At 48.2% G+C, this 26207-nt stretch overlaps 1 protein-coding gene across 7 annotated transcripts in view; it reads right to left on the bottom strand.

Moving 5' to 3' along the window:
• Positions 1 to 26207, bottom strand: part of PAX5 (paired box 5) — a 154916-nt gene that overhangs the window by 63893 nt on the left and 64816 nt on the right. For all 7 annotated transcript variants that reach the window (XM_006103225.3, XM_023744544.1, XM_023744545.1 and 4 more), the window contains one exon: positions 23015 to 23190. In XM_006103225.3, the coding sequence (XP_006103287.1) occupies positions 23015 to 23190 (176 nt within the window). The remainder of the gene's footprint in view (positions 1 to 23014; positions 23191 to 26207) is intronic.

Raw genomic sequence — 26207 nt, 5'->3', positions numbered from 1 at the left:
GAGAGAAGAAGGCCCTGGGCTCAGAGCATTCCAGCTCTTGCATTTGTCTTCCCAAATAGAAGAGAAGAAATGGCAAGGCTTGGAGCACAAAACTCCGCGTCTGGAAGAGGAGAGAGGACCGCCAAGGCTCCTGAAGGATAAGGAGATGCAGTGGGGGGAGTCGTGTGGGGGAGGGAGGAGGGCTCCCTGTGTGGGAGTTCAGGGTCTGCTCAGGCTCCGCCTGCTTGTGTGATGAGCAGCTGCAGGTCCTGATGTGGAGAAGAGGAGGGGAGTTCCAAAACAAAGCTCCTTCTCGGGCAGCCAAATGCCACAGGCTCCTTGCAGGAGGTCCATGGTGTGGCCTGCTGTCCCTGCTACAGGGCTAGGAAGGGAGTAGGACGGGGAGGCCCCTTACCCCAAAGGAATGAACCCTCTTGGCTACCAAGGGGCCTGAACGGGGGCATGCAAAGGGGGGCCCCCATCCTAACCTGGATGCTCATAGTTCACTTCCTTTTGAACAGACTCCCAGTTGCAGGAGGACAGGAAGGCTATCCTGGGCCATACATGAAAAGACTTCCCTCTGTACTGTAAGGTCAACAGGGTGGGGGCAGAGAGGTAGGCCTAGCTGCCCCTCATCACCACCTACCTCCTCCACCTCCATCCTGCTGCTGCTGAGTGTGGTACACGTGTCCTCCCCCCACCCCCCTCTCCCGTCTCTCGGGTCCAAGGCTACTCCTCTGCCCTTTCAGCTCCCTGTCAGAAAGAACTTGCTAACAGGCAATATTCTGCAAAGGCAAACAGGCAGTCTTGGGAGGGAGTACCTGCTTTGTCACCAAAGCTTGCTGGGGCCAAACAGAAACTGTACAGACGAGAAGGCTGAGAAGGCCAGGCGTCCTATGGCTAATTCAGACTCCCGGGTTTGCAATTCAGAAGACTGCCAGCTCTCACTTTAACGCTCACATACAGAAGAGCAGTCAGAACCCCTTGCACCTCCCGGATGCTTACGCCACACCAGCTACTGTTCTAGGTGCTAAGACACATTAATGTATTTAATCCTTACAACAACCCTGTGAAGTATCATGATGCCCCTTTTACAGAGGATGAAAATGAGGCACAAGGGGCCAAAGCAATGTGTCCGAATCACCCCAGCAGTTCGACTCCAAGTCCAAGGTCTTCGACCCCAGCTCTCTGCCACAGCCATCAACCCCGCCCCAGTGCGAGGAGGACCCGAGGGCCGAGCAGCTGAGAACGCTGTGGAGAGGGATGTCAGACTCAGGTATCACCTGATCCCAAAGGCTGTGCTCTTCACAGTGATTCTAACGTGCCCCACAGGCCCAGGGAGAGGAATAGCAACTGCTAGGCCAGGTGCGCCTTCTCGTGCTTCCTGATCTCTTCGGACACCTACCTGCTCTGACCCGTGACAAGGCCATTCCCCCCCCCCCCCCACCCCCGCTCTGAGTGCCCTTTCCCTTCCTTGTCTGCCCACCCTGGCTCAGGAACAACTTCCTGTAGGAAATGTTTACAGATGGTTTCGTTACAGAGGTCAACTTTATCCTTTATTCTCCCCGCTTAGACTCAGAGGACGGCCTACATGATAAATTCAGAGGACAGCTGTGCCCACGTTTTTGTCAACATCAGTAATTAATCTTAACATTTCTGGACAATAATAGAAAAACAAATGAAAACATGTGAGACCGTTAAGGAAAATTCAGGGATCAGACTGTTTGCTTGGTTCAGGCACTGTGTTCTATACTGAAAAGGACAAGCTGGCTTTTCCAAAGACCAGCAATGAAAGGAAGGAGACCCTAGGCTTGGGTTTTAGCTATTATTTGTAAGCTCCCATTTTAACTCATGTAAATAATAGAGAGAAACCCAGCACAGTAACCACGCTGTTTCTGTTTAACCTCCTTTTTATCAAGCTTAACTTAAGAGCCCTTGCTTTTAATGACTGAAAATTCGTTTGCGTTTTTTTGCAGTTATGTGTCAATTCCATGAATCTTGCGTTTTGTACCTGGAAACAAAGCATAACAATCATTCTTTGTGCTAACACCTATAATTTACTCAAACAAGCAAGCCACTGGGCTGAAGATTGGACATGTAAACAAACACCCGAGTTTTAATAATTCCCTTTCCTCTCCCACACTCACAGGTTCAGTCGAGCCTCCTGGTGTTATTTCCTTCTCCTCCCTCCCACAAATCAAACCTCAGGTAACATAAACCTGCTGGACAGAGACTCCACGCAAATAAACAAAAGCTTTCAAACCGAAGCCCGAGGAGTTCCTATCTCCCCACCCACCCACTTCCGCTGCCTCCGCCTGCTCCTGCTCCAACAATATAGCCTCTTTCTGCCCAACTGCCCAGAAAACCCCGAAATATCTCATGTTCATTTCCAGGAGGGGAAGAGATGTGATCCCCAAATAAAAGTTCAGTGCTAACAGTAAGCTGCCAAAACCCAGCAGACTGCTCCTTGCCACCCGTGTCAAGCTCACAACGAGAAAAAAACCGTACCATCCGACATGGTTGGGAGAGTTTAATCCAAAGCAGTGCTAATTAATATCCCCGGCTTTCCAGAAGCCAGAGCCACATGCAGCTGCGAGGGCAGCAAGGCTGTTCTCCCTTCAGTTTTATGGGGAGAACATTTTCATTACTAAGCCTCCTCCCAGACCCTCCTTGCCCAGCCAGATTAGCCCGGAGAAGGAAGCGGGTGATCCATATATCAGAACTCCTTCTCTCCCCCATTAATTATATTATTTACATCCCATTTTAAAAGTTTACTGGTGCAACTCCCTGTGCACCTGGTCAGAGCCCTTCCGACAAGCCGTGGTACCTTCCACATCTCCTCCTCAGGGGCGGTTCATGCATGGGTCCCCAGAAGGTGTCAACTTTTTGAAATGTGCGTTGGAGAGAGAGCTGACTCCAGGGGCGTTCTCTGCCTCCCCGACACACATACTCCATTTGAAAAAACAAAAAACGAATGTTGAAGGTTCTAAACGGATTCATTTGTGAAATATGCATGGACTTAAGGGTTTAGCGGGATTTAACACCCCAGAGACCCCTAAACCCTGGGAGATGCCCGACATGCCCCCACCCAAATCAAGCACCCACCCACCCACCCCCCAGCTGTTACAGCAGAGTTGACCCTTTTTTAACCCAAACTGCCAGGCCTGGTGGGACCATGGGTCTTACCATTCCATTCTGAAACCCGCATGCTCAAAGCTGTCTCTTTCCAGCCTCCTAAAGGGACCCCGAATCCAATCTAAATGCTTCGAATTTACCTGTTTGTCTTTTATACATATAAATAGCTGCATTTCCATTCTCTCTTTGTTTCTCATTTTCATTTGGTTCTAATATCTGCATGTAAATGTCGGAAAATAGCATCTGTAATTGGAGATTATGAAGTATGGCCAGCTCCTGACAGGCCGCTAAGGAAGATGGATTATCCTCATTTTTCTGTAAATTTTGTCAATTTTGGAATTCATAAGCTATCAACACTGATCAAAATGGGACTTCACAGCTGTGTCAAAAAAAAACACGAGAGAGCAAAGGAGAGAGAGATGGGGAGCGAGGGTGAGAGCGCAGGCTGGTGGCTGCGCACAGGGGCCGGTGGGTGGCCGGGGTGTTGGCACAGCAGACTGGATGCCCAGTGTCCCCAGGGGCCACCCCCTCTCCCCTAGGCCCTCCCCTCCCGGCTGGCAGCTCCCTCAGCACGGGGTGGCCTGGAACTTAGGGTGGGGCTGCCTCGTCCCCGGACTAAATCAAATAGCTAAATCACACGCTGGAAGGCCGCAAATCCTCCCAGGCACCCACTCAAACCCGAGGCTTAATTTATCGCCCGGCGCTGCCTTCCTTATTTATCCAGAGGAGTCTGCAGGCTCCCTCCGCGCGGGCCTCCGAGATGTGCTACTCCTTCCAGACCCTCGCGGCCCACTTGAGGCAATTGTGCGGGTCTCTCTCTCTCAATTTTCCCATTACTGGGAGTAAGTACTGTTGGGACTCTGTAATAGCCCAACTGCAGCCCATATCAATAACAGATGAGGTTTAATCGTCCAACACAAAAATTATTTAGGCGCAGTAAGGACATTCAATGTCATTTGCATAATGGCATTTCTATCGCACGCACCTAACCCGTCTTGCATAAACAAGGCCTTGGGACCATAAATAATAATAAATCATGACGTCTGCACGCCTCTTGCGGTAATAGGAGCCACTCTTTGTGGAAATTATTTCCGCGGGAAATGGGCACTGTAATTTTGAAGACATGTGGCACGGCGAGGCGTGGTAAATCAGCAGGCGGAGGTTCCCCAGGGGCAGCCCGGGGCCTGCCCTGAGCCCACAGCGACATCCCCGGGCCACCGCAGGAGGAGGGCCCGTCTTGAGGGGGAAGCGTGCAGGGCTTCTAGAACAGACATCAGTATTGGCCGAGCAAACAAGAGGGCAGGACGGTCAGAGCCAGCGCCAGGAGAAGCAGAATTGGACCTGGAGGAGCACCCAGGCCTCAGGTCAGAAAGCATCTTTGTTCCAGGAGAATGGAAGCTCCCAAGGGACAGCCATTGTCCATGTCTGTCTGCTCCCTCCCCTGCTATACCTCCAGCAGGGCCTGGCCCCCAGCAGAAATAGCCTACGAGCTCAAGAAATATCCTAAAAGAAATGAGAGAGAGAACCCGGGCCCAGGCAGTGAGTGCATGAGAAGAGCCTGAAGAAAGGTGACGGGCCAGACAGAGGCCCAGACCAGGGGGATTAAGGCAAGAACTGGCACAGAAGCGCTGGTACCGCTGATCAGAGCGACAGAGTGAAAATGCCCAGTACTCTCTGAATCCGGCTGCACCCTGAAAAGTTCGTGCTTCCCAGAAAATGGCCTGGCAGCCGCGGGGTTGCCCCGGGAGGGAAAAGAGACTGGCACTGGACTTGTTAGTTTAAGCCAGTGATGGCGAACCTTCTGAGCTCGGCGTGCCAGCATTTTGAAAAACCCTAACTTAACTCTGGTGCCGTGTCACATATAGAAATTTTTTGATATTTGCAACCATAGTAAAACAAAGACTTATATTTTTGATATTTATTTTATATATTTAAATGCCATTTAACAAAGAAAAATCAACCAAATAATGAGTTCGTGTGTCACCTCTGACACGCGTGTCATAGGTTCGCCATCACTGGTTTAAGCCATGTCTGTACTGTGTTAATTTCACTAGAAGAGAACGACTACCTGTGTCACCAAGATTTCTAAAGTTGATGAAGCTTCATACCTCTGTGCCTGGGCACATGCTATTCCTTCTACTGGAAAACCAAAAGCTAGGAAAATGCTGGTGGATCAGCAACAAAGGGCCTGTAAGTGATCTAGCAACAACAGCATTTCTCTCCCGAAGGAACTAAGAGAAACAGCAATCACCTCTCCATCAAGACTGTGCTGTGCTGGGAATGAGGTCAGTCACAGGCCCGCACAACCTCGCGGGAGGCTGTGGCACCTGCAATGCCACCTGCAGCTTACACATGACCTCACTTTCACCAAAATGTGAAAACTTTGCTCAAAAGCCAAACACAGTCTGCAGTTTAGTTATTAGTATTGTACCAATGTCAGTTCCTTCGTCCTGACCAGTGGGCAGTGGTTCCATAAGACGTTAGCAATAGGGGATCCTGACTGAGAGCTATGTGGGAACTCTGTACATCTTTACAACTTTTCTGCAAATTTACAATTATTCCTGAATAAAAAATGTGTGTTAAAAAAAGCCAGATCTCACTCATATAAGAGAAAAGCAAATTAAAGCCCCATGTATTCTTTTCATCTATCAGATCAGCAATGAGTCAAGAGATTAATAACACATTGTGTGGGCAGACAGGAACTAGGTCTCCCCACTTCCTGAGATGAACCTCTTTGGAGAGCGGGGGTCTACCTTTCAAAATTCATAATGCATATACCCTGATCCAGCCATTCCATCCCTGAGAATTTATCCTGCAGGTGTAACTCCACGTGTGCACAAACATGGACAAGGATGCTCACTGCAGCCTTTTTTGAAAAGTAAAAAGACTGGAAGCAACTAGTAGGAGACTTGAGCCCCTATTCTGATACCCCATATAATGGAATACTATGCAGCTGTTAAAAAATTATATGGAACAATCACCAAGAAACATCTATTAATGGAAAAGAGCAAAAATAGAACACATATAGTATGCCGCCATTTGTGTTCCAAAGAGGGGAGATATATATAGACATACATCTTCGCACACGGATACCTTAACCTCACCAAAGTATTGCATGTAAATCTCTAAAGAATACAGAAGAAACTGGTCATGGTGGTTGCCTCCTGGGAGGGGAACTGGGTGGCTGAGAGAAAGGAGTAAGGAGGAGACTTTTCACTGTATACATTTGGTATTGTCTAAAGCTTTTACCATTCGCATGTACTACCTATTTAAAATTTTTGAACAAAAAATAAGAGTGTTGCTCAGGTAAGTGGCAAAGAGCACATGCTGCCTGAACTTGAACAGGGCTATCGCTGTGCCCATGGGCCCCTGGGGACCCCATCTGTTTTGAGAGGTGCCCTGTGTAGTTCTGCATCACCCACCATGGCTGGCATGAGTAGCCCAGGCGGTGTGCTCAGCGGCTGGGTGCATGAATTCACTTAACCACCTGTCTAGGACCCTGCCCCACTGCTCAGCTCAGCGGAAGGACTGAGACCTCCTGCGCCAGACCCACAGCTCCAGGCGGAGCTCAGGTCTCAGAAAAAGTGGCACTTGGCATCTGAAAGGGGAGAAGGGACAGGCTCCATATCTCTGGCTCTCAGCTGCTTCATGACTTTGCACTTAAACCTCAAGCAACCATGTAAGGCAAACACTCATTACCTCCATTTTGCCAATGAAGAAACTGAGGCTTAGCAGGGCCCAGTAACCTGCCCAAGCCCACGCAGCTGGTAGGCAGGAGAATTGGGACCTAGCCCAGGCAGTCTGGCTCCAGAGACCACACTCTCAAATCCATGTTCTCCACACCCTCAAAGCCAAGGTCAGGGCTAGAGGCTTATGAAGCTTATGAACTCACTACAGGCTGGAGAAGAGCAACCTGATGCGTTACTTCAGAATCCGTGAGACGCGGACTGTCCATTACTCATGGGTTCTCCCAACCAACTCTCGGACCAGGCAGGGTTCTCCTAGGCCCTCCCTAAAGAGCAGGCTGAGAAACCATGACTGTCCTCCAGACCCAGGGATGACTGCCACAGGTTGTTCTTAGGGTGGCCCTCATGCAGGTTCAGCATCACCCCCAAGTGCAACTCAGTAAAAATAACTCTAAGGAGACTTCTACAGGGTGGTTACCCAATAAAACGACCTCAGTTCACAGAGCTTGGAAAATAAACTTCCCCAGAACCAGCCTGGGCCCGCGTTCACCAGGGTGAAACAGCTAGAGATCATGACCCCAAATCTGCCATATTAGGGGATCCAATGGCAAGGACAGGTCCTCCCCTAAGATTTTTGCTATAGCCGTGCTATAGCCGAGCTTCTCCAAGGCAATGAGGGTTCATCTTTCAGGGTTGTATGTGAACATTTCTGAGCTGTTCTGCCCTCCCCCCACCCACCCCAGGTAATGGAAGACGAAACCAGATGCTGGTGATAGGTCACAGGCTCGCCTGGGCCCTTTGCGGGGAAAGCCCATTGTAGGGCATTAGGATTCAATGGTGAGCTGTCAGGCGTCCCCAAGAGACACTTGAGGCAACTTATTTACCAACAGGCAGGTCCCCAACAGAATTTGAAAGCCCCATGGCCCACTTTCTGATTCTCAGCTCCTCACTTCCCAAAGCACAGGTCCTACAAATAGGAACTTCTTTTAGATTTTTAAAGTTTTAGAATGCTTGGCCCAGGGCCATTCTTTCTGGCAAACTGGATCAGCTGGCTAGATCTTGAATGAGATAGAAGAGCCAAAACAGGAGGGAAATGGCTACTTTTTCCAAATCCCAAAAATCTATTCTAAAGAGGATCAGAAGCCCAGAGAAAGGTTAGTAGCAGGAGAATCTATGGCGCAGCCCCCAGGGCACAGATAGCAAAGGCTGTTCCAGTCTTATTCCATATGCTATAATTTGACACACAAATTCATAAATGAATTTGTAAGAACACTCTGTATAAATTACTACACCTGTTCCTAAGAGTGCCCCATAGGGAAGCCCTGCTCCCCTTCCCATAGCTCCAGGCGCAATCCTCACACTCCAACAACCAAAAGTGATGAGCACTGAGGTTTAAAAGATGATGATGATCACACTGTTTAACCAAACCTACTGCATGTGTCTTTCCAGCCAAATGTAATGTAAAAAATGTTCAACCATGCTAGGTAGCTCAGTGGGTTAGAGTCATCGCAATACCCCAAGGTTGCAGGTTTGATCCTCCATCAGGGCACATGCAAGAATCACATAATACTACATAATAAAAGCTTAATATGCTAAGTGTCCAGTCAACCGGTCAGCTGTTCAACCAATCAAAGCATAATATGCTAATGATATGCTAAGGCTGCTCAACTGCTCACTATGATGTGCACTAACCAATAGGGGGCAGACAGTCGGCCAGTTGGCTGGTCCATTAGTCGCTATGACGTGCACTGACCACCAGGGGGCAGGCGCTCCTACTGGTAGGTTAGCTTGCTGCTGGGGTCTGGCCAATCGGGACTGAGTGAGATGGGCCAGACACGCCCTGGAGCCCTCCCACGGTCCCTCCCCAGCTGGCCAACCTCCCGCATCTCTCTCTGGCCCGATCGTGCACCCGTGGGGTCCCTCGGCCTGGCTTGCACCCTCTCGCAATCCAGGACCCCTCAGGGGATGTCGGAGAGCCAATTTCGGCCCAATCCCACAGGGGGAGCACCCCTCAGCCAGAAGCTGGGCTCATGGTTGGCGAGCGTAGCGGCGTTGGTGGGATCCTCTCCTGCCTCTGCGGCAGTGCTAAGGATATCCGACTGATGGCTCCCCAGGGGGACCAGGCCTAAGCCAGCAGTCAGACATCCCCCAAGGGCTCCCGGACTGCGAGAGGGCACAGGCTGGGCTGAGGGACCCTCCCCCCAGTGCATGAATTTTGTGCACCAGGCCTCTAGTGAATGCATAAATAAGTGGGGCAACAAATCGATGTTTCTCTCTCTTTTTCTCTCCCTTCCTCTCTCTCTAAAATCAATACAAAAATATTTAAACCTTGTTGGTATCAACTATTATCCCCTCAATTTCCTCATCTTTTTTTAAATATGCTTTTACTGATTTTAGAGAGAGAGGAAGAGAAAAGGAGAGCGAGAAGAATTGAGCCTGCAACTTGGGCATGTGCCCTGACCAGGAATTGAACCTATGACTTCTTGGTGCACAGGACAACGCTCAATCCACCGAGCCACACTGACCAGGCTCCTCATCTTTCTCTCTCTCTCTCTCTCTCTCTCTCTCTTTCTCTCTTTGCTAATCCTCACCCGATGATATTTTTTCCATTGATTTTTAGAAAGTGTGGAGGGAGGAAGAGAGAGAAAAAGGGGGAGAGAGAGAGAGAGAGAGAGAGAGAGGGAGAGACATTGATGTGAGAAGGACACATCAATTGGTTGCCTCTCACACGTGCCCTGACTAGGGCTGGGTATCAAACCTGCAACCCAGGTACAAGCCCTTGACCAGGAATGGAACCCTGTGACCCTTTGGTGCATGGGCCGACGCTCTAACCACTGAGCACTGGCCAGGACTGGGCTCCTCATCTTTTAATGAGAAAAATAAACACCAACCTGGACGAGTTTATAATGAGGAGTAAATGAATAATACAAATAAAATACTTAACTGTATGCACTGTCTATATATTCTATTATTACATTATATGTTGTTATATTACATTGCATCATATTTATCGTGTGTGTGTGTGTGTGTGTGTGTGTGTTTAAACAGGCTTTGCAGAGTCATCAACCCTCAGGCTCTGGCCACCTGAAACTTCTCCCCCTTCCCAGATTGTACATGCTTTTGCTCTTCCTCTTCTTCACCTGCCACCTCCTTACTCATCCTTGTCCTTGTCCACTTCCTGTGCAGCCCCCAGAGTCTAAGCTCTGTGGCAGCAGGAGCCTTGTCTGCACCATTCAGGCATCCTAGCATCCCCATCTTCCAACTGAGGATGGGGAAACTGAGGCTCAGTGAGGCTGGACAACTTGATCAGACCACAAAGCCCATAGGTGCAGGCACCAGTGCCAGCCCTCGCCCTGAACCACCACACATACGACCAACATGAGTGACCTTGGCAGTGCCGCCTAAGACCCCAGACAGGCTGAGTCGGAGAGGGAGTGGCAGGTGTCCCTGAGAGCATAGTCACCGGCTCTGGCTGTCCCAGCCCTTCCTCCCAGGAGGGACATTCACGGGCTCAGAAGTCTGGGAGTCTAGGTTTGAATACCCACTTCTTCCTTCGAGACAGATCTAGGAGACCAGAGAACTCCTGTTCTCTGCTGCCCAACGCGGACATATTAACTTGCTTGTTTGTAGGGGGAAGTTCTAGTATTACAACCCAGAATTAATAATTTATTGCGAAGATTTCTTAGCTCCTCGGGCACAAGTTCTAAAAGTGGTTCAAATTGTTGTTTTGATTTTTTAATGGGATTTCTCCCTCCGGCCTGAGTCATCTGCCTGTGTACTCTGTAGGCAGGCAAACAGTGAAATCAGAGAAAGTTCCCAGTAACTCCACAGCTCAAACGTTCCGCCACTGCAAGTCAGACAGCACCTCTGGTCCATCTCTCCTCCCTCCCTCCGTCAATGCCAGCTTCTCTGCCTCCTCTCAGATCCCCGTCCTGCCCAACCTGCCCTGGCCCCTTTCCCACCACAACCTCCTCTCTCCACTCTGGGAGCTCTGCTGTGGCAAAATGCTCCTTGGTGATAATGATATTAATAACAATAGAAGTAACACTTATCAGTTGTCTGTTATGGGCTGGACCCCCTGCTAAGCCCCTTTTATGTTCACCTCATTGAATCTGTACCTCCAAAATGACACAACTGTCATTAACCCATTTTACATGGGAGAAAACTGAGGTGAAAGCAGTGGGAAAGCCAAGTAGGTTTAAAATAATAACCTTGCACACAAAGGAAGGAAAGCTAATGCTTGTTTGGGAAGTGATGGTGACTAGCATGCTCAACCCCAGGAAAGCAGGAAGAAGCTCACAGACTCTGAGGTAAGCCTGCAACCACGTATTATCATATTCTCCCAAGAGGCTCAAAAGCAGCATAACAGGGCTCTAGCTAGCTTGGCTCAGTGGACAGAGGGTCGGCCTGCAGACTGAAGGGTCCCGAGTTTAATTCCAGTCAAGGGCACATACCCGGGTTGCAGCTTGATCCCCAGCAGGGGCTATGCAAGAGGCAGCCAGTCCATGATTCTCTCTCATCATTGAAGTTTCTATCTCTCTCTCCCTGTCCCTTCCTCTATGAAATCAATAAAATAAAATAAAAAGTAGCGTAACAGGTGTCAAAGTCACAAGCGGCTGCTTTGGAAGCCTGTGCTCTTAACCATGATGCTGTGCTGCCTCCAGGAGTCCTTTAGACATTGGTCCCTGACGACCACTCCAATGGAAAGCACGCCTTCCTCTCCGCCCTGTGACTTTCTGGGATAGACAGGAGGGTCTGTATACTCCCTGTTCGCCAGCACCAGTTCCAGGCACTGTCAACCATACCATTCTGCCATGACGTCTCCTCCTAGGAGCTCCATACTGTTAGTAATTGCCACCTTCCCTCCTGACAGATGCCCCCTTCCTGGGACTTCCCACTGTCATCTTCACCTGCCCTGGACCTCACTGAGCACACCTCCTTGACGCCATTGGCCTTGATCTCCATTCCCCAGCAAACCTGTCTTGCAAATAAAATGTTTGAAAAGATAGTTCCCCATGAACGGCCACAAGTAGGACCTTATCCTGTCATTTAGAACGGGTCCACCTCCAGGACCTCCAACCCCTGTGATCCTCCTGAGCACAACCTCTCATCCTCCTCCTTCCACACCTTCATCCTGATGAGCTGGCTCTTGCCAGGAACCCCCATAAGTTACAGCAGGTGGATGAAGTTATCTGCCTTCTTGGTTGCCTGAAACAATAGCATCACCAATTCCATTACCCCAACCCTAGAACTGTCTGTGTCTTCTAAAAGCGTTAGATAGGGCAAGAGTCTCAAGGTCTTGGCCATTCTTACTAAATGCTATTCTTGCTAAATGTGAAAATGTAGCACAGTATTTTTGCAGAACAGCGGCAAACAGGATGAGCTTGACAGAAACCCAACCCAGATAAGTGTAGCTAACTGAAATCAATGCGTAATTGACCAAATAGTGTATATCAGCAATGGCTAAGCCTCCCTTGGCAGCAGCAGAGCTTTGGATATGAATCCCGTCTCCTCTACTTGCTACAATTGAATGAAATGATCTTGCCACAACCAAGTCTCCTGCCTCTTCTGTCCCCTTGTGACACTGCTGTCATTCATTTCACTTATCCACATGTTATAATCACCCCATGCACTGTTACTATTATAATTTTAAACAGTTACCTTTCAGATCAGTTAAGAGTAAGAAAAATCAAAGTATTTTATCTTCATTTATTCCTTCTCTGTTTCCCCTCCTTTCTTTTTGTAGATCTGTTTCTGACATACTATTTTTCTTTTCCCTAAAGAACTATATTTTTAAACATTTCTTGCAAGACAAGTTTGCTGGTCATGAATTCACCCCACTTTTGTTTGACTGAGAATGTCTTTATTTCTCCTTCACATTTAGAGGATTATTTCTCAAGATGTAGGATTCTAGGTTGGTGGGTGGGGGGGGTTTCTTTCAATGCTTTAAGTATTTCACTTCACTCTCTTTTTTGTTTCTTTTAATATATTTTTATTGATTTCAGAGAGGAAGGGAGAGGGAGAGGGAGAGAGATATAGAAATTTAATCAGCTGCCACCTGCACACCCCGAACTACCTGGGCATGTGCCCTGACCGGGGATTGAACTGGGACTTCCTGGTTCATAGGTCGACCCTCAACAACTGAGCCATGCCAGTCAGGCAACTTCACTCTCTTCATGTCTGCATGGTTTCTGACATGAAATCCACTGTCATTCTTCTCCTTATTCCTCTAAAAGTAAGGTGGTTTTCCCCCTCTGGCTTTTTTCAAGATTTTCTCTGTCTTTGGTTTTCTGATGTTTGAATAGCATAGACGTAGATATCAAATATCTTGATACTTCCTGAACTCATGCATCTGTAACATTCTCTGAGTTCCCTGCATTTGTGGCTTGGTATCCATCATTAACTTTGACAAGTTCTCAGCTCTTTCAAATATCTTTCTTCATTCTGTCTTCTCCTTCTGGTATTTCAATTATGCCTATGTTACTCCTTTAAAAATTATCCCACAATTCTTGAATATTCTGTTCTAGTGGTTTCGATTTTGTTTTTTCATTCTTTTTTTCTACTTACATTTTAATTTGGGAACTTTCTATTGAACATACCTTCAAGTTCACTAATTCTTTACTTGGCTATAATCTACTGGTGAATCCATCAAAGGCACTTTATTAGTTACTGTGCTTTTTATTTCTAGCATCTCCTTCTGATTTTCTTAGGGTTTCCGTATTTCTGCTTACATTAACCATCTGTTCTTTCATGCCAGCTACTTTTTCCTTTAGAGCTCTTAATATATCAATCACAGTTATTTTAAATTCCCTGTTTAATAATTTTAAATTGTGTGTCATAGCTGAGTATGGTTCTGATGCTTACTTTGTCTCTTTAGACTGTGCTTTTTCTTGCCTAACTTTTTGTTGAAAGCTGGACATGATATATTGGATTATAGGAACCGAGGTAAATAGGCCTTTAGTATGAGGTTTTATATTCATCTGACAGATCTAAGCTATTACTCTTTGTATTCTCCTGTCTCTCCAGATTTTGCAGCAGCTGTTTGTCCTGCAAACTCACTTCCTGGAAGGGTCAAGAAAAGTTGATTTTCAGTTTTCTCAGCTTTATTTCCTATTGTAAATATGTGAGTGACAACCTCCAACTTCTTTATATGTTAGAGCTGAAACTGGAAGCCTCTCAGCCTTCTTATTGGAGTTCATTATTTACCTGTTCAGCACAAGTCTTTGAGTAGTAAACTCTCTGCATTTTTGTCTCAAAATGTCTTTATTTAACTTCCCTATTAAGCGATCATTTACCTGAGAATAGGTTAATTGTTATCTCTTAACATGTAAGATATTTTCTAGTGTCTTCTGGCTTCTGTTGATGTTTTAAAAGTTCCTATCAATCTAAAAGTTATACTTTCTCTCTTATTGCTTTTATAGTTTTCTCTTTGTCTCTGATATTCACTTTCACTACAGTTTTGCCTAGACTTGCATTTATTTTTATTTAACTTGCTTGGGATTTAGAATGTCTGTTCAATGTAATGATACATGTCTTGCAACAGTTGTGTTCTACAAATTTTTCTATTTTTTTTCCAGAGCAACAATTATATGTATGTTGGACCTTCTCATAAAATTTTGTTTTATCTCTTACCCTCTCTTTCATATTTCCCAACTCCAGATTTCTGTGCTGCATTCCTGGCAATTTCTTCAGCTCTGTCTATCAAATCACTGGTTTTCTTTTCTTTTTTTAAAAATATATTTTTATTGATTTCAGAGAAGAATGGAGAGGGAAAGAGATAGAAACACCAATGATGAGAGAGAATCATAGATCAGCTGCCTCCTGCATACTCCCCACCAGGGATTGAGCCCACAACCCAGGCATGTACCCCAACCAGAAATCAAATCTGACCTCCTGGTTCACAGGTCAATGCTCAACCACTGAGCTACACCAACGGAGTTCAAATCACTGATTTTCTATTCAACTGTGTCTTATCTTGTATTTAAAGAAATAAGTTGAATTTTTAAAATTCTGATGACTAAAATGTTTATTTCTAGAAATTTGTTTTATTCTAATCTGATTATCCTTTTTCATGATGTTTTATTCTTTTGTAATGTTGCTAGTCCTTTTTTCATATCTTTAGTCATTTGATAGTCTCTTTCAGATTGCTATTTTAGGTTCTTGGAGAACTGATTTTCCTGTTATGTCTCCTAACTTGCCCTTGTTTCCTTATGTGGTTTGCAAGTTGTTAATTGTGAGCTCACCTTCAGTAGTTATCTGTACATACTGGATTGTAGAAGTATGTGCTTCTAATTGGCATCTCAAGAAATATGAGCCTAGTTTTATATTGATTTATTTTCTTGGGTTTCTTGTGAATGATATAAAGTGAGATACCATGTCTGTATATGGTACAGCTTGCGATTTCAGCTTCTCATGGGAAACTTTTGTTCCACTCTGAGTCCCATGGAGGTGAACTTCCTCAGCCTGTAGGTGAAATGCCTAGCACTTATTCCATGGAGAGTTTAGTCCTTCCAGGTTTCAAGTTTTTTGCAGAAGTTCATGTTCCAACTCCCATATCACGTAAGTCTAAGGCCATATCAACACCAGCATTAAACCCCAGTCCCTGTTCACGAGGAACTATATCCAGGACCAGTGCCCTGGGCCACTGGGATAACAGTTCATACACTTAAAATTCTGGCTCTGAGCTCCTTCTTAATTCCTACCTTCTGAGGATTTCCCTCTTTTTATTTAAACCTCTGATATATCAAAATAACTTATTGTTACATTTGATCCAGTATTTCTATTGTTTGAGATGGGAGGGGAGTATTCAATTGTTCAGATTTTGTTATCAAAACCAGAAATCTAGGTTCCTTTTTTTGTAATTTACAAAATAATAAAGGCTTGGAGTTTTTAAAGACCTTTGTGAATAGCCAAATTTCTCAAGCCAAACTTCCAGTGCACTCTCAAAACAAACACACTGTAAAACTGAAATTACCTGTTCTATTGTCTTTTGTTTATTGCAAAAACTGGTTAACCTTGTTCAGCGGGAAATACCTCTAATCAAAAGTCAAGTTTCACACAGTACTTTTGGCTGTATCTGTTGCTCTTTCTTTATGCTACATGGCACAGCACAGGTGGTCAATGTCACTGATATAACATATCTGTAAAAATTTCTTGGATGAATGAATGAATAAATGAATGAAAGAACATCCAAGCAAAGCACAGGCAGCTCTTTGACAATTCGCTCGTAATCTTTAAATCTCACATACACAGAATTTGCCTGTCATCTAAAAGAGTAGAACAGACAGGAGGAAAAATTGTAAACAAGTCAAAATAAAAACAAGAGATGGAGTTCCAATTTGTTTTATCTCTTACAGAATGTGTGATCTGGAATGGATCTCAAAGATGACCCAGCCTAATCCCCTACCCCAAAAGCAGAAACCATGACTCAGAGAAAAATGGCAATCCCAAGAGCCATCACAAAAGCCTAGGAGCCCACCCCGTGCTTTACACTATGAAGGAACGTGTTCCGTGTTCCCTTAAATATTCTCCAGTCTTCCAAATCTGGCACAGTGATTTTTTTGGGGGTAGACACCCTTCTGTCTGATCCTCAGGAAGACAAAAATACTCAGAATACTCAGCTGTTTAGAAAAAATTTTTAAACTCTTTAAGAAAAAGTAGGCACCCCCAGATAAGACTTTGGTCAGCAGAGAAAGTAAAGAAGACCGAGGCCCCACAGAGTCTGGGTAATTTTCAGCCTTGGGTCATGTTGAGATGATGACAGAAGGATAGGGGAGAGTATGGCTGGTCTAGAGACAGCCTGTACCTCTAGAGATCTAGGGAGCAAGAATTCCAGCATTGCCATTATCTCATTGCAGAGGCAAGATGACATCCAAGTTAAATGTTGTCTAAGCATCTCAGCTCAGAAAGAGGGGGCTTCTACCTCCCCGCCTCATGCTGGGAAGAACTGGAAAAAGAACTCCTACCTTCTCCCTGCTACTATCACGCTCTTGTAGCTCCTTCCATGGGAGAAGTCACTCATCTGACTGGTCAGAGCCCAGGACATTCTCGGGTCCATGTTTACCTCTGGGCTGCACCACTGTGCCTTGGGATCAGAAGTCCTCCTCCAGGTTATCAGGCTTCCAGCTGGCAACTAGGTCAGACCGTGCCTGCTTCCCAGGAAAGGCCCAGCCATGACCTCACTCAGTTCCATTTTCTCCATCTGCAACTGGGTGGGTGAGCCATCTGCTTCTTTAATCCCTAAAACACTTGACTCTTCTTCCCTTCAATACCCAAGTTCCTGCACACCAAGCCCTCATCAGAGAAGTCAAATGCAAACCATTAAATTCTCCTTCTCATCAGAATTGAGTTGATGGAATTGAGTTGATGGTAAAGTATATGCCTATAGATCAGCGGTTCTCAACCTGTGGGTCGCGACCCCATTGGCGGTCGAACGACCCTTTCACAGGGGTCGCCTAAGACCATCCTGCATATCAGATATTTACATTATGGTTCATAACAGTAGCAACATGACAGTTATGAAGTAGCAACGAAAATAATTTTATGGTTGGGTCACAACATGAGGAACTGTATTTAAAAGGCCAGAAGGTTGAGAACCACTGCTGTAGATAGAAGCTTCTCCAATTGGGGAGAAGGGGGAAGCATTTTTCCCACAGGTACCTTGGGTGGCAGGAGGTCACAAATCCCCTAAGTAGTAGCATAGCTTTCTGGAGCATCAAACTGAAAAATCTAGGAATGGCTACCCCAGAGTACCTATGATGTGTGTGCACGCGTGTGCGCATGCATGTGTGTGCCAGTTCAGTCTGTGGCCCCCCTCAAACAAAGGAGAAGCCCAGCCCGTATGGGGCAGTGAGGGGTCAGGTCCGGCCGCAGTTAGAGCATCTTGTGGGCAGGCAGAGGGACGTGAAGGGTCGTGGTGGGGATAAAGGGCTGAGGTTGGGTTTCAAGTTGGAGGAAACCCTGAGGGGCTCTTATGTGGGGAACAGAGATCCCACAGTAGCAGCAGAGACAGGACAAGAGGCAGGAGGCCCCAGTGAAGGGTGCTGCCAGGTGAGCAGAGTCGTCCAGACTAGAGACTGAGGGCTCTTTGGGGCACACGGTTCCCAGAGCAAACCCAAACCTCCTCACCCGCATATTCCAGCCCTCTGGGATTTAAGTCGCCTCCTGCTTCTCCAGCCCCTGTCCCTGACCTCCTTTCACTCACCCTGCATTCCAACCTCCTAGGCCAGCTTGCAGTTCCCTGCCACACCTGCATTTCTTCAAGACTTGGCCCACACTGTTCCTTCCGCCTAGAATGCCCTCCCCAGCCAACGCTACAATCTCCACAGATCTGGATTCTGCCCCCCTCTCAAGGCACAGCACTAATGACACCTTCTCCAGGGAGCCTTCCTGCTCTCAGCCTGCATGTCTGTCTCCTCACATCCCACCCCTCCTCTCCTGGTGGGCACAGACCCCCTACACAGGGACATGAGCTCCCTAAAGAAAGAAACCATGTCCGACACCTCATCTTTCCCCCACAGTCCCAGCCCTTTTTCTGAATCAGGTAGGCAGGTGCTCAAGGCCATCCCCAAGGACCAAACTCATCATGTTCAAAAACTCAAACCAGCCCCTTCCTGGGAGTAGGAAGCCCACAGGAGTAGGCAATGCTCGCCCAGGCCGACCAGCCCAGGGAAGTCCCACTGTGCAGAGGGCAAAGCAGCATATGAGAGCAGGAGGCATTTCTGGTGGCTTTCTCTGCTAGACAAGGGACAGGCCATCTCCCAATTTAACCCCCCGTGACCTTTGAACTTCCCGGGAGGTCAGCAGCACGTCCCCCTTCCCCAGCTGTCTTTCTGTCTCTGGCCCAATGGGAGGGAGGGCCCTGGGCCCGTTCCATTTTGTGCCCGTATTGATCTGTTGGCAGCAATGGGCTGGATAATTAGCCAGGAATTAGGGTTTCTATTACAGCCAGGAGGCTGCTCCAGCTGATTTATCACCTGAATAATTTACTGTGATTGAAAGGAAATTAAAATGAACTCCATTTGACAACTGTGAGCTTTTATGGGCTTTAGTGAAGGCTCAAAGCCAGATTAATAGCCTGGTGTTGGTTAATAGTCTGCCGAGAGTAAATACGGCAGGCTGTGCTCGGTGGCAGCCTTCCTGCGAGGCCGGAGGAGGGACCAGCTCCCGCCAGGAGCACAGCGCCCAGGGCAGCGTCAACTCGAGTTTTACTGAAACAGATTTCACTGTGCGAAACAGAAATGCACGCACACACGCATGACACCACCAGCAGTTGTTACTTTTTTTTCCCTCTTCTCCTCCAAGGTGATTTTTACTCACTCCACATGTAGGGAGAACAGAATTGCTTTTTCAATAACCATTTTGAAAAGGAAGTGTTTCATTGCCCCAGGAGTGTGTGCGCATTAACCCCTTCCAGCCAGGGTCAAGGGTTTACTAAGTTTCCCTGTGAAAGTGAGAGGCCTGGGCCCATCCACCGGGGTTGATCTTGGGGGGAAAGCAGCAAGGTGAGGGTGGGCTCTGAGCTCATGGAAGTGACTGGCAGGCCCCCAACCTGGCCCTGAAGAAGGTTCTTCCCATGGGCGTTCGGGTGGGTGATTAGGAGGATTTGACCACCCAAGCCTATGGCAAGTCTCTGAAGGTTCTGGAATAACAGGTGAACTCTGAATGCAAAAGGCCGATGCTGAAAACCAACCAATCAGAAAACTGGCTTCTAAAGTCTTTGGGGAACATGAAGACAGAAGGCAAGAGGTCTTATATAAGATGAAAACTAAAGATCCTGAGGTCAAATTCTAGCTCTGTGGCCTCGACAAGTCCCAGAAGCCTCCTGGGCCTGAACCTGGGAGGAACACTCTGAAAAGAATGTTCCGATCTGTAAAATGGGGCTCACCAATCTTGCCCAGCCTGCTTAGCAGGCACTTACATGGAGAGTCCAGGGAGAGAAGGGATGTGAAAGGTCTTTGAAAACTGCACAGTGTCATGCATAGGTGAGGGAGATCACTGTTGTTATTGTTATTGCTGCTGCCACTGCTGCTGTTACTGTTATCAAAATCACAATTACTGCTGCTGCAGATATGAACACTGAATTCCAGAGAAAAAACGACTTACCCACCAGGGCAGAGCCGGGATTCAAGTCCAACTCCAACTCCAAGGCCAGCAAATGCTCTTTCTCCCCCACCAGGCTGCTCAATGGATGAAATTGACAGCAAGGCCCGCACCCAGGCCACTAGCCCTCGGAGTCACGGTTCCACTCACAATTGAAGGGGCCAGCTTCAGCGGCCAGAGCTCCAGGCCCCGCTCAGGGGCTCACAAGGCAAGGCGAAAGCAAGCATGAGGGGGCTCAAGGAACCTGTACCCTTGACGTGCCTGCCTTCCCAGCCTGCAGCCCCTTGCTCGGACTATCATTTGTCCAAAGTGATTGGGAATCGGGAGCGAGGGTACGTCATTCATAGTCCAGTGCCTGTGTGTGTGCCCGGCAGCCCCGCGGCCTCACCTGCCATCTCTCCTCATTACTGCCCATTACCGGGAGGTGAAGCAGATTAACCAGAAAGCCCTGAGTCAGTCATTATCCCACCACAAGGTTCACCTGCAGGCCCCGCCTCAGCCCACACAGTCAGAGACAGGCCTGCAGCCGTGTCCGCTCATTCTGAAGGACACCGCACAGCGAGACTGCTAGAAACAGCCCTCACGATGTTTGTAATTCAGGTCTCCTTTCCAACAGGCCCCATCTCTGCATGGGCCTAGCCACCTGTCCCCCAACACCTCCTCCGAATTATCCCCCTTGGTGCTCCTCGCTGACGCACCGTCTCCATTCATCAGGGCTACAGAACCTTCTCCCTTGCCTTGCAAAGTCTGAATCCATCCTATTACCCCTGGGAGCTGGTGCCTGATTCATCCTCCCTCCACTGGGAGCCTGACACTGTGCCAGGCTCACAGCCCAGCATGCAAGAACTGTGTTGGCTAAATGAGCACATGAGTGTCTGAGCAAGGGAGTGAATGAATGGATACACGGGTGGACTCCTCCCAGTTATGAAGCCCTGTAGTCTCTGCCCAGTCTTTCTGGGCATCCTAAACCAAAAACTACGATTGAATTTATATTAGTTCACACAAACACTCCATCCATGCTTTTGTTCCGGCCCTCCGGTCCAGTTTAAGAACTGAGAAAATAAGGGCTACTAGAAGGCTGGTGCCGACACTCTAGAGCAGCTGTGGGCAAACTATGGCCCGCACCACCCACCGACTGGATGACCTCATACAAACCCTGTGCCGTCTCTGGACCTCTTAAGGTGGAGGATGAAAGCTTGCAAGCACTAAAACTCTGTGCTCTTATCAATGGTTGGAAAATAAATTTTCTCCCAGATTCTGGAGGGAAAGGTAGGCGTCATCTAAAGAAATTTTCCTGACTGAATTCCTCTTCTTTCTCCTCCTGTGTCAGATGAGATGTGGCTTTGGCCATATTTCAGAAGGGCCCTGGGCAGTGGGAGAGGCTGTTTGTGATGGAAACAGACTCTTCTCCCTACAACCCAGCAGCTAGAGTGTGAGGCTCAGGTCTGCCCGACCCATACAACGGTCATTCCCAGAGGGGAAGGGGGAGACTTTACTCCGCTTGTAGGAGAAAGACCAAAACCCTGACCACAGCCTACTTGGCCAGACCCATCTCTCCAACATCACCTCCCACCCCTCTGGGCAGCCCGGCCCCTAAAGCACAGCCTCTGGGTTTCTTTCTGTTCTTTACTCCTTCCCCTCTCTCTCTTACCCCAGGGCCTTTGCACTTGCTCTTCCTTCTGCCAGACACAATCTCCCACACCCAGGTCCCTTCTCCTGACTCAGCCCAACCCCTTCAGGGCTCAGCACAAATGCATTTCCCCTTCAGGCCGGCCCAGTCTCTGCTTTATGCTTTTGAAAAACCTCAGACATCCCCTCCTCGGCACCTAGCACACCTGCAATCCACAACTCTTTGGGTTATTCTTATTGTGATTCTTCCACACATCGGTAGACTCCCCGAGGGCAGGTCCAGGCCTGCCTCGTTCATGAATGTACCGCTAGTATTCGGTTCTGTGCCATGCACATAGTAGACACTCATCAATGTTTGTGAAGTGAATGCACAACTTGCTGTGTGGTCTCAGGCAAGTCTCTTTGCCTCTCTGGGCTTTGGTTTCCCCATCTGAAAACAAAGTGGATAGATGATCTGTGAGAGCCCTGAGCCCTCGTAGGAAATGCTGAGAGGTGGCCAGACTGCCATAGGATGGTGGCCCTGAGGCCTTGCACCCTCCTCATCACCAAGGTCTCCTCTGGCCCCTCCCCTCTCCACGGAGCTTGTGCACACAGCCTATGTGACTTTGAATGGCTCTTTCAGAAAACTTCAGAAGCATCATCTCATCAGCAGGCAGAGGGAGCTCAGCGCGGCCAGTCCTCACCACCAGGACCAGCTGGAAAAGTTCTGAGAAAGTCATTGCTCAGAGGTCTCTCCGACGCGCTCATGTCTGAACGGCGTGTGCCAGCAAGGAAACCAGCCCAGGGCCTAGCACAGCCTGGGCATCAGGAACGAGTCTCCTGAATTGAATCTGGCCCTTATCCAGGCCCAAGAGCCTCTCTCTGGGCAGACCCTTTCTGGTCCATCTCTGTGACCATAAGCAGAGACTGCTTCTCTCCAGGGCAGAGCGGGGGGGCTGCTCAGCAAGGGGCCTCCTCCTGCTTCCTCCCTCTCTTGCAAATGACTCAGCTGGGTGTCGGTCCAGTGAGACACTTCTCACTTCCAGACTCTTGGATCCAGCCTCTAAAAGCATGACAGGGCAACCTGACGAGAGGGCTGACGGTGGGTACCCACCAGGACCACCATAACAAGGCCGGAGGGTGCTTACAGGTTTCCCCTTCACCCTGACAGGATAATGACCCGAGACCACCTCAAGCGGCCCTAAAGGTCGTTACACCCCCTGGGAAAGGCCTCCATTCAGCAATGGCAGAGCAGCCAGACAAGTCACGTCCCCTCCTGGCCGGCAGGAAAGACAGAGGCACCAGGGCAAGAAGTTGCCAGAGCCTCGAACATGTCCTCCTGACCTCGTGGGATGCTGTGACCAGCCGAGTTTGGCCGAGAACAAGGAGAAGCCGCCTCTGAGTAGAGCTTGGCGTTCCCCCCTACACGCAGCCAGGCGCCTGGGGAGGACACCCAGGCCTGCGTGTGGGGAGAGGTGTGGCAGGCGGTGAGTCGCGGAGCTTACCTGCTCAGGCTTGATGGGCTCCGTGGTGGTGAAGATGTCCGAGTAGTGCTGCCTCTCAAACACGCGGTCCAGCACCTCCAGCTGCTGCTGCGTGAACAGGTCTCCCCGCATCTGCTTCCGGAGGAAATCTCTGCCCGGCAGCGAGTGACCGTTCGGCACCGGAGACTCCTGAATACCTTTGATGGGCATGAGAGAGGAAGGATGAGTGCGGCTTACACAAGCTGCTGAAGAAAGACATGGCAGACCCTGAGACTGGGAAGAGGCCCTGAGAGACCCATGAGCTCAGAAGCAAAGTCAACCTGCTGGTTAGTGCACAGCCAGCCGGCCGTCCATAGCCACGTGCCAGGCGCTGTGCAAAGCCCTTTGTACATGCATCATCTCATCTAATCCTCACTATGACCCCAATGAATACATATTATTTTCCCATTTTTCAGATGAGAAAATTGAGGTCTAGAGAGATCGAGTGATTTGCCTGGGAGCTGGATGTCAGGTTGACCAGAGGCTTAATCGGCAGGTGCCACTGTCTCTCTTGCACTGACATTCCTCCAGGGGGGTACAGTTTTGTCCCAGAGTTCACGCCCCTTCCCAGGTCATTTGCCGCTACATCATGTGAGCAGTCAACAAAACACTGCTAGGAAGGCTCTTAGGGAAACAGATACTCTCATACATTCTGGTGGAAACTTACTAGTCACAAACCTACGATAGACAATTTGACAAAAATCTCTCAAGACACAAGTGCACATTCCCTTTGATAGAGCAACTGCACCTCTGGGAGTTTATCTTATAGTTGGACTTACACATGTGGGAAGTGACATAGGTTCAGGTTCTAGTAGCAAAAGATTGGAAACAACCCAAAGGTTTATGTTGGAGGGGCTCGTTAAGTAAGTCATGGTGTGGCCACACCCTTGAATACTGTGTGGCTGCAAAGAGGAAAGAGGATGTCCTTTGTGAATAGATATGGAAAGAACGTCAAGATACATTATTATATGAAAAATAAATAAGTGAGAAAAGCACAGCACGTAGAATTACAACCTATTGTGTAAAATTGGAGAAAACAGGATTTTATATAATGCATCATAAATTTATATATAATATACAGCCTATCTAATAAAGAGGGAATATGCTAATTGACCCTCACACCATCGCAAAGATGGTGGTGCCCACAGCCAATGAGAAAATATGCTAATTGACTGTCCCGCCCTCAAAGATGGCGCACCCACAGCCAATAAGGAGGCAATATGCTAATTGACTGCCCCGCCATCAAAGATGGCAGCACCCACAGCCACAAGATGGCAGCGCCCAGTCCCCTCAGCCCCACCGGGGTGGCAGGCGTGTGCAAGGCCAGGCCCGCGCTCTGCGCACCTTCTTCCAGTGTCCCCCAGTCCCCTCAGCCCCCCAGCCGCCCAGGGCCGGCCCGAGGCTCAGGTAACCAGGGCTGGCTGAGGCTTGCGCTGCCGGCAGTGGCAGCAGCAGAGGTGTGATGGGGCGTCGCCTTCCCCTGATCACCGGTCGCTTCCTGCCCCTGAGGGCTCCCGGATTGTGGACGGGGAAGGCCGGGCTGAGGGACCCCCCCTCCAGTGCATGAATTTTCATGCACCAGGCCTCTAGTATATTAATATATGTTATATATCTATTAATAAGATATATTATAATTATGTAATTATATAATATATACTAATATAATATACATATACAATATATTCCACATAATGCATATATATATTAAAATACATATAAAATGCACACGTGTGCACACACAAAGGAACTCTGGAAGAACATGAGAAACATTCAGAGTGGTTACCCACTCAGGGAGGGAGAAACTAAGTGGAGGTAAACAAAGGGGGGGGAGAATTTCTCATAGCATGTTTGTTTTGTTTTGTTTTAGAACTTTAAATGTATTGTCTATTCAAAAATGCAAATTAAGAAGGAAGTACAGGATTAAATTCTCTGCGTGTTCTTTATTGTTGTTAGCTCTTCACACTGTAATAGTCTCTGGTGATGATGCCTACATGTCAATGAAACTGTTATGAATTATCAAAAAAAAGGAAATGGGATGGAGCATCTTTTGTGAGCCTGGGGCTTGAACTGTTCAAAATGAGAGAAAATAAGGAAGGCACAGTTTCCAGCGAGGAAATGGCCTTGGGGCCATCATCTAGGGCCAAGTTGCTCATGCCGGGCTGACTAGAGATGCTGCTGGGAGCTAGGCCCAGAGCACAGCCTCAGCCTCAGCCTCTGCCTCTGCCACTGGAAGTCGAATCGCAGGGGGAAGCAGCATGCGTCAGAGCTCTCCCTGACAGGTGCCCTTCTTACACAGGCCTCGCCCGCCCTACCACCCCCGCCCCGCACCCTGCCAGCACACTGCTGACCTAGACTTCATTTGTCATGTCAAAACCCACCCACGTGAGGAATGAGGCCAAACCAAGGGATACCGTGTCACTGAGATGCTGCCAAAAGTTGGCATTTCCCCAGCGGTCCTATCTGGGGGCCAGTGCAACGTAGGGTCTGACATTTGAACAAAGACACCAGCTTTGGGGTTCACATGAGTGTTGGCCTTTCAGAGTCCCTGGGGAGGCTGGCAGCTCAGAGCACCCCAGCATCTTCTACAAGAAGAGCCTTCACAGGTGGCTCATGAGCACCCTGAGAAAACGGACCCCAGATTAACTTTGACCAAAGAGGATACCATAGGCTGGGTCCCTGCCCTGCACACAGGACATCATCCTCATCAATATCATGACACCCTTTTTCCATAATGGCCCATCCCCATGAGCACCAAGACTAGCAGGGCATGGGAGCTCATGGCCCAGTCTGTGTCTGCCCAGCGTGTTCTCCCATTAGTTGGCATCCACCAAATGACCCTATTGTCAAAGGTGCTATGTGAGTGTGCACATGTACACACACACACATTCACTCATGCACACACACTCATACGCACACTCATACACACATATTCACACACTCATACACATACTCACACATACACATACACACACTCATACATACACACTCATACACACACTCATACACACACATACTCATACACACTCATAAACACACATTCATACATACACTCACACACATACACACACTCATACACACACACACTCATACACTCACACTCACACACACTCATACACTCACACTCATACACACATGCACACTCACACACACACTCACACACTCATACACATACTCA

The sequence above is a fragment of the Myotis lucifugus genome, unplaced genomic scaffold, assembly GCF_000147115.1.
Source record: "Myotis lucifugus unplaced genomic scaffold, Myoluc2.0 scaffold_472, whole genome shotgun sequence".
Lineage (NCBI taxonomy): Eukaryota > Metazoa > Chordata > Mammalia > Chiroptera > Vespertilionidae > Myotis > Myotis lucifugus.
This window is presented reverse-complemented; position numbering and strand designations above follow the sequence as displayed.